At 45.3% G+C, this 9,084-nt stretch overlaps 1 protein-coding gene across 1 annotated transcript in view; it reads left to right on the top strand.

Annotated features, from left to right (window-relative positions):
• Positions 1–3,016, top strand: part of LOC130128482 (gastrula zinc finger protein XlCGF57.1-like) — a 24,480-nt gene extending 21,464 nt beyond the window's left edge. Inside the window, exon 2 of the mRNA XM_056298082.1 lies at positions 1,479–3,016. Coding sequence (XP_056154057.1) covers positions 1,479–3,016 — 1,538 coding nt within the window. The remainder of the gene's footprint in view (positions 1–1,478) is intronic.
• The last annotated feature ends 6,068 nt before the right edge of the window (positions 3,017–9,084 follow it).

Genomic DNA, 9,084 nt, shown 5'->3' with positions numbered 1-9,084 from the left:
CTTGTGCTTGGCACGTTGCCACCACAAATTCTGTCGTATCAGATACTGCTGCTGGCGCTCTTTCAAGATTATTGATGGATTGTCCAGTGGGTTTGCTACGTCTCTGTTGACATGACTCAGTGTCATCAACAATATTATGCACAGACTTCCATCTTGTGGTGTCCTGTCTATTATCACCATTCTCACTTTACTGGGTGTCGGGCATCACTGTGCTCTCGTCCAGGGCACTGGTTACCCTTTTACAGTGGCTGGCGTGTATCCACGTTGCCCTCTCAGTGACCTTGACTGCCATTCCTGTTGTCAGCAACACCTGGTATGGTCCCAACCATCTCGGTTTGTTCCAGGCCATTCGCCTGTGGTCCTCCACCACTACCCAGTCTCCGGGCTGCAGGTCATGTAATGGTCCCTCTGCTGGTTCTGGTAGGGCTGCTTTTACCTGCTTATGAACATCAGCGAGCACAGAGGACAGGTTTGCACAATAATGCAACATTCCATCCTCACACTGGCTGGTGTGGGGAAGGTGTCTTTGGGCTGGCCCGATTCCTGTGTTCAATGGTCTTTCTTCCAAATAATATTTCGAATGGACTTAACCCATTCTTTCGTCTTACCCTTGCCCTCATGTACGTTAAGACGAGAGGGAGCGCCTGTGTCCACGAAAGTCCTGTATTGTTGCAACCTTAAGCCCATTTATTTTTTAGAGTGCCATTCTCTCTCTCTATCGCTCCTCCACTAGCTGGGTGATAGGCACAGTGTTGTTTCAGGTCTCTGCCTAAATAATCTCCCACACTCCTGAGGGCAGCATTCACAAATGGTGTGCCGTTAGCGCTGCTAATTCTGCTTGGAATTCCCCAGCGAGGAATAATTTCCCTGATTAACACTTTAGACACTGCACTTGCGTCTTGCGCTGAGGTTGGAGAAGCTTCCACCCATTTGGAAAACATATCTGCTGTTACTGGACAATATTTTTTCCCTTCGCTTGGCGTCGGTTCAGTGAAATCCATTTGAAGATGATCGAATGGTTTGTGCGGTTGTGGGTGGGCCCCTTGATTGACCTGGAGGCCACGGCCCACGTTGTTTGTTGCACAAATAACACAGTTTTGACAGAATGTACGGGAATCATTTGAGAAGCCTTTTGTACACCACACTTTGTTCAATGTAGCACTCATCCCCCCTTTGACTCATGGTCCTTTCCGTGTGTCAGGTTTGCATGGTAAGGGAGAAAACACTTAGGTAGACAGGGCTTGTCATCTGGCCCGTGCCAGATGCCTTCTACCGTTCTGCGCCCTGCTTTTTCCCATTGTGCTATTTCTGACTCAATATTCCTAAAAAAAGAAAATGAAACCCACTTTTGGACTACACAAATGTTGAGGATAAGCTGGAGACAGACTTCAAAAAGTCCAAACTATTCCTTCATGACTTCATTTAAAGTGTATAATCTGTGTTTTTCTTAGCACATGTATTTTGTCTCTCTGCTCTAGACCTCCAGCAGCTGTTAGTTCCTCAAGAGGAGGTTTCCTCTTCGAAGCAGGAGTGGAGTCCCAGTCTAGTCCAAGAGGAGCCGGAGCCCCCACACATTAAAGAGGAAGAGGAGGAACCCAGGAACAGTCAGGGGCGAGAGCAGCTTCGAGGAGTGGAGGAGGAGGCTGATATCACCAGGTTTCCATTCACTCCTGTCCCTGTGAGGAATGAAAATGATGAAGAGGAGGTTCAGTCCTCACAGAGTCATCAAATCCAAACTGAGGAGGAAGCCAGCAGCGCAACTGAACAGATGAAAACAGAATCTGATGGAGAGGCCTGTGGACTGTCAGAACCAGCCAAGAACTTAGATCCAGCTTCTGATTTACAACCAACTAGTGATGGGCAGTTCCTCTCCTCACGCTGCTGTGAGACTGACACTGAAAACAGTGAGGACTGGCATGATGGTACAGAAGCTCAGTCAGGTTTGGACACAACAGAGAACAATGAAATGCTGTTAAATCAGGGATCTCCTGAGGAGAAAGCCTTTAGTTGCACAGTTTGTGGTAAAATGTTTGGTCAGAAGCATCATATGCAAACTCACACGAGGAGTCATACGGGAGAGAAACCATTTAGCTGCTCCGTTTGTGGTAGAGGCTTTCCTGTAAGAAGGAATGTGCATAGCCACATGAGGATCCATACAGGCGAAGAACCCTTCATGTGCTTAGTCTGCGGCAAGGCATTTCCTCATAGAGGAGATATGAAGAAACACATGAGAATACATAGCGGAGAAGAGCCTGTGTTGTGCTCCATCTGTGGTAAGGGGTTTTCTTACAAAACGGATGTGAGGACACACATGAGAATACATACAGAAGAGAAACCCTTCGCTTGCTCTGTCTGTGGTAAAGTGTTCACTACAAAAGGGAATATGCATAAACACATGAGAATGCATACGGGAGACAACCCCTTTAGCTGCTCTGTTTGTGGCAAAGGGTTTTCATACAGAGGCGATATGAAGACACACATGCGAACCCACACTGGAGAGAAGCCCTTCACTTGTTCTGTGTGTGGCAAAAGGTTTTCCAAAATAGGAAACATGCATAGCCACATGAAAACCCATACAGGAGAGAGACCGTTTTCATGCCCAGTCTGTGGCAAAGGGTTTGCTCAAAGAGGAAACATGCAAAGCCACATGAGAACACATACAGAAGCAAAACCTTTCAGTTGTCCCGTTTGTGATGAGGGCTTTTCTTACAAAGGGGATATGCAGACCCACATGAGAACGCACACAGGGGAAGAACCTTTCAGCTGCTCTGTCTGTGATAAAGCGTTTTCTAAAAGACGGTATATGCTAACACACATGAGAACACACACAAGAGACAAACCTTTTAGTTGTTCGGTCTGTGGTAAGGGGTTTTCTCTCAGAGGATATATGCAGAAACACATGAGGCTCCACACGGGACACAAACTCATCAGCTGCCCCGTCTGCGGTAAATGCTTCAGCAACCACACCAGTCGGAGGAGACACATGAGAGCCCACACAGGCCAAGACGAGCCGTGACTCGAGTGGATACCGTGGCTGTTTGGAAATGAGGAAAGCCACTTTATTTTGTCATTGTACAGGTTACAAGGAAATGTGTTCTCTGCATTTAACCCATCCTGTTGTACAGGAGGGCCGCTGCAGCCCCCGGGGACCAACTCCACTTCTTCTTTCCATTGCCTTGCTCAGGGGCACAGGCAGGAGTATTAACCCTAACATGCATGTCTGTTTAATGGTGGGAGGAAACCCACGCAGACACGGGGAGAACATGCAAACTCCACACAGAAAGGACCTGGGACGGCCTGGGGTTCAAACCCAGGACCTTCCTGCTGTCAGGCAGCAGTGCTGACCACTGGGCCACCGCGCCGCCCCTTTTCTGCTGCTAGTCGGGGAAATAAGGAGCCAAATCATCGTTTCAGAGTTTTGAAATTGCAAGTCTTGTCCATTCAGTGCCAGCTTGTAGGATTCTGTTTTCATGTGAAAGTCTCTGGAAGAGCAGGGTTATAGTATGTTTATGACCCACTTAGTTGATGAAAAGCATCTCCCTCTCAGGCATTTTACCTGGCACATCTGACCGTCCTATGACTGGAGGAGACTTGAATACATTCACGAACTCCAGATTGGAGAGGTCCAACTCTGTCTCATGATATTACTGAGACCCCTTCATCTCATGTGGCTTTGAGTTGTCTGTTGATATGTGGAGAGACCACAATACTCATCACAAAAACACACTTGATTTTGAAGATGCCAATCCTTTACGAGGAAGACTTTCTGCTGTCTTCTTTTAAAGAGAAACCTGACATAGTGCACATATTGACATCCGATCATCATGTAAATCTGCGTACATGACTTATTTAATGATCAGAATAAAGCTGCAAGGTGGAGGTTGAATACCGCATTGCCAGATATTTTATAATTGATGTAGGGAAGGCTTTCATACATGTATCAACATTTTTTTCTGTAACAGAAGGGGAAGAATTTTATCATTTTTGCCCCGTCACAGAATGAAATACATGACACGACATTCCAGTCATTTGGCCGACGCTTTTATCCAAAGCAACTTACAATAAGAGCATCATTTAACGCAGGAGATCAGGAGAACTACTAGTCATCGGAGGTCACAAGTGCATCTAAACAAGCATCTAAGAGCAAAACCAGTGCTAAAGTAAAAGAGCAAGACAGAGGGTTTTTTTCTAATGAGTGAATACAATAAGTGGTAAGAACAAGTAACAGGGTAGTAGTTCTTGAAGAGGGGAGTTTTCAACCTGCTCTGAAAGATGGGCAGCGACTCCGCTGTCCTGACATCAGTGGGAAGTTCAGTCCACCACTGTGGGGCCAGGACACAACAGAGCCGGGACCGGGTCCACCTGCAGCAGGGGCCTCTGAGCGACGGGGCAACCAGGTGTCCCGAGGCAGCAGAGCCAAGTGGCCGGGGGGGGGGGGTGTAGGGCTTGACCATGGCCCGGAGACAGGAAGGAGCTGTTCCTTTCACTGGATTACATCTGAAGTAACCCACAATAGAGAAGAACTGATCAAGTCTAACAGCTGAGGTGCAACAGTATTTCAGGAATGTAACCAAACCCTCTGTTGGATCTTGTTTAAAAGAAGTGGTGTGACACGTTCCACGTGACAGAAATGTGCTCCACCACCACAGATCACCCAGCAGGTAGCGGTTAAGCCCGCCCTCGCTCCCCACAGACAGCTAAACTATTGCATTCTCATCAAATCTGTTCACTTCAGCCAAGCGTAAATCAATCATACAGCTACTATGTGGTTTTATCATGCCCCCCACCCCCACCACCTACCCTCTAAGCCCCCCCCCCCATCAGTGCTGGTCACTCGTTGACAGACACCAGCTGTCAACACTGAACTGAAATTTCACTTGAATGGACTGTGTTGTTAACTGTTGGTGCGTTTTGTTTGTTCTCTGGTTTTATATATATTTTAGTGGTATCGTTTATATATATATATATATATATATATATATATACACACACACACGCACACACACAAACCACATGGGCAGCTGACGAGTGCGTGACGCACAAAACAAGCTTGTATTGCTATGTATTAAGGTTTTGTCCCCTACATCTATCTGAATATTCCGCTCCTCGTTTGTTGACCACTTTTATCGACACCACTGACGGAGGCTGTCCCAGCAGCCATTGGGTGGCAGGCGGGGAGACACCCTGTCCAGGCCGCCAGGCCATCACAGGGCATATCAACCCAAATCGTCTTAGTAAGGAATAACGTATATAGACCTTGTACTGTAATGATTCATAAGAACTATACAAAAAGAATAGAAAATCCTTGGAGATTCTACTTGGTGTTTTACCTTAACATTTATGGATTAAATATTAAATATTTACCCAGTAGCAAAATATTATTTCCAACAATTTTCAGGTTTTTGTCCTCCATAAATACACCAACATTAACGATCTTTCCAGTGAGCAGATGTATTGTTATGCCTTTAGAATGAAGCCAGCCATGCAAATTAACCTTATTACGCAGAAAGAACATGTAACACACAGATTCACAAGCTTTCCCTCAGAGTACGTACACGGTTATTAACAACACGTGCATTTTTTTCCTTTGCAAAACATTGGACTGGTAGATGTCACTCAGAATTTTATTGTTCACTTCTTAAACTTTTGGTAGTGTTGCTAAGAGAATTGTGAGAGAATTCTTGAGATTTATCAGGTTTTTTCACAGGATTGAAGCGTTTGGTGACCACTAGGTGGCAGTAGAGCCCGGGTGAGGAGATGAATCGCCATTAAAAGAAGAGTATTAACACGTTGGCGCATGCGTCGAAGTTCCGGGCTCGTCTCCCTCCATCCATCACTATCCAAGCCGTTTATGTATTATTCACTAAAATGTCTTTTGTCAAAACGCTGCGATCAATGACTGGCGAATCAACTGCTGAAATATTTGCGGAGTTTGAAAGAAGAATCGTAGAGTACGAGGAGGAAATGTCACGTCCGAAGACGGAAAACTGCCGTCAGGAGAAACGGCTGGACGCCACAGCACGACTATGCAGGCTCGGCCTGTACCACCATTCCCTGTGGGGCGATTCCATATATGGTCATACACACGTGATTAGCCTTATTAACATCATCAGAATCACGTTTATTGATGGGGATCCTGGTGACCGGCCATGCAGGTTTGCACTACACGGAATGTGACTCTGGTTTCGTGGCTCTCTCGGTGTACTTACATAGAATAACAACACTACAACACAACAACCTTCACAAATATACACAAGGACTGACTTACACAGGTGAAAGAAGAGGTGATGAGGTGTAGGGAACATATCAGAGATGCTGAAGTACTACACGTTAGCAGCTTCCTGACACACATCCTGAGGTACATGGACATGACAGAGTGTACCAGTATACATACAATGTACAGTACAGTATACACAACATGTACAGCACAGTATACACAACATGTACAGCACAGTATATACAACATGTACAGTACAGTATATACAACATGTACAGTACAGTATACACATGTACAGCACAGTATATACAACATGTACAGTACAGTATATACAGCTTGTACAGCACAGTATATACAACATGTACAGTACAGTATATACAACATGTACAGCACAGTATACACAACATGTACAGTACAGTATATACAACATGTACAGTACAGTATATACAGCTTGTACAGTACAGTATATACAACATGTACAGCACGGTATATACAACATGTACAGCACCGTATATACAACATGTACAGTACAGTATATACAGCTTGTACAGTACAGTATATACAACATGTACAGCACTGTATATACAACATGTACAGTACAGTATATACAACATGTACAGCACCGTATATACAGCTTGTACAGTGCAGTATATACAACATGTACAGTACAGTATATACAACATGTACAGCACAGTATACACAACATGTACAGTACAGTATATACAACATGTACAGTACAGTATATACAACATGTACAGTACAGGATATACAACATGGTTGGATGTGTTGACAGTATTAAGTATTCAGTTGAATGACAGCCTGCAGAAAGAAAGTGTTTTTATATCAGGTTGTTTTGGGGTACAGTGCTCTGTAGTGCCTGCCAGGGGGGAGGAGTTAGAACAGGTTGTGACCAGGGTGTGATGGGTCTGCAGTGATGGTGCCTGCCTGTTTCCTGAGTCTGGAGGTGTATAAGTCCTGGATGGAGGGCAGGTTGGCACCAGTGATTTTCTCTGCAGAACTAACCGTCCGTTGCGGTCTGTCCCTGTCCTGTTTGGTGGCCGAACCAAACCAGACAGTGATGGATGTGCAGAGGACAGACTGGATTACTGCAGTGTTGAACTGAATCAACAGTTCCTGAGGCAGGTTGAATTTCTTGAGCTGCCCGACAAAGTACATCCTCTGTTGGTCCTTTTTGATGATTGTGTCTATTTTCAATGCCCATCTTAGGTTCTGGGAGATTATGGAACCCACAAATCTGTAGGTTTTCACTAGAGATGTCCCGATGCCACCTTTTCACTTCCGATACGATACCTCAGCTTTGGCAATCTGCCGATACCAATATCAATCTGATATTTTGATTTACTCTTCTTCTACTACTACTACTACTACTACTACTACTACTACTACTACTTCCAGTTTATCCCGTTAGTGGTCGCCACAGCGGATCATCTGTTTCCACCTCTTACGGTCCTCTGCATCTTCCTCTGTCACACCAGCCACCAGCATGTGCAAATAATAATGATAATAATTAGGCATGTCCCGATCCTGTGGTGAATACATATTTCAAGAGGAGGGAGAAACACAAGGTGATGTATGAGAGTGGAGAAAAGTGCACACAGGTGGACTATATCTTATGTAGAAGGCAAGATCTGAAAGGGATTGGAACTGCATGGTGGTGGCAGGGGAGAACGTAGCTAGGCAGCATCGGATGGTGGTCTGTAGGATGACTTTGAAGACCAACTAAGGAAGAGAGGGAAGGCAGAACTAAGGATCAAATGGTGGAAGTTGAAGAAGGAAGACTGTTGTGTGGAGTTCAGGCAGGAGGTAAGACAGGCACTGGGTGGTAGTGAAGAGTTACCAGATGGCTGGACAACCACTGCAGAAATAGTGAGGGAGACAGCTAGGAAGGTACTTGGTGTGTCATCTGGACAGAGGAAGGAAGACAAGGAGACTTGGTGGTGGAATGAGGAAGTACAGCAAAGTATACAGAGGAAGAGGTTGGCAAAGAAGAAGTGGGATAGTCAGAGAGATGAAGAAAGTAGACAGGAGTACAAGGAGATGCAGCATAAAGTGAAGAGAGAGGTGGTAAAGGCAAAGGAAAAGGCATATGGTGAGTTGTATGACAGATTAGACACTAAGGAAGGAGAAAAGGACTTGTACTGATTGGCTAGACAGAGGGACCAAGCTGCAAAGGATGAGCAGCAAGTTAGGGTGATCAAGGATAGAGATGGAAATGTGCTGACAAGCGAGGAGAGTGTGCTGAGAAGGAGGAAGGAGTACGTTGAGGGGCTGATGAATGAAGAAAATGAGAGAGAGAGAGAAGGTTGGATGATGTAGGGATAGTGAATCAGGAAGTTCAGCGGATTAGCAAGGAGGAAGTGAGGGCAGCTATGAAGAGGATGAAGAGTGGAAAGGCAGTTGGTCCTGATGACATACCTGTGGAGGCATGGAGGTGTTTAGGAGAGATGGCAGTGGGGTTTTTAACTAGATTGTTTAACACAATCTTTGAAAGTGAGAGGATGCCTGAGGAGTGGAGAAGAAGCATACTGGTACCGATTTTCAAGAACAAGGGTGATGTGCAGAACTGTAACAACTACAGAGGTATAAAGTGGATCAGCCACAGCAGGAAGATTTGGGAAAGAGTAATCGAAGCTAGGTTAAGAGGAGAGGTGATGATCAGCCACAGCATGAAGATATGGGAAAGAGTAATAGAAGCTAGGTTAAGAGGAGGAGAGGTGATGATCAGCCACAGCATGAAGATTTGGGAAAGAGTAATAGAAGCTAGGTTAAGAGGAGGAGAGGTGATGATCAGCCACAGCATGAAGATTTGGGAAAGAGTAATAGAAGCTAGGTTAAGAGGAGAGGTG

This window comes from Lampris incognitus, chromosome 18, assembly GCF_029633865.1.
Source record: "Lampris incognitus isolate fLamInc1 chromosome 18, fLamInc1.hap2, whole genome shotgun sequence".
Taxonomy (NCBI): Eukaryota; Metazoa; Chordata; class Actinopteri; order Lampriformes; family Lampridae; genus Lampris; species Lampris incognitus.
The sequence above is the reverse complement of the archived record's forward strand: the minus strand, read 5'-3'. Positions and strand labels throughout refer to the sequence as shown.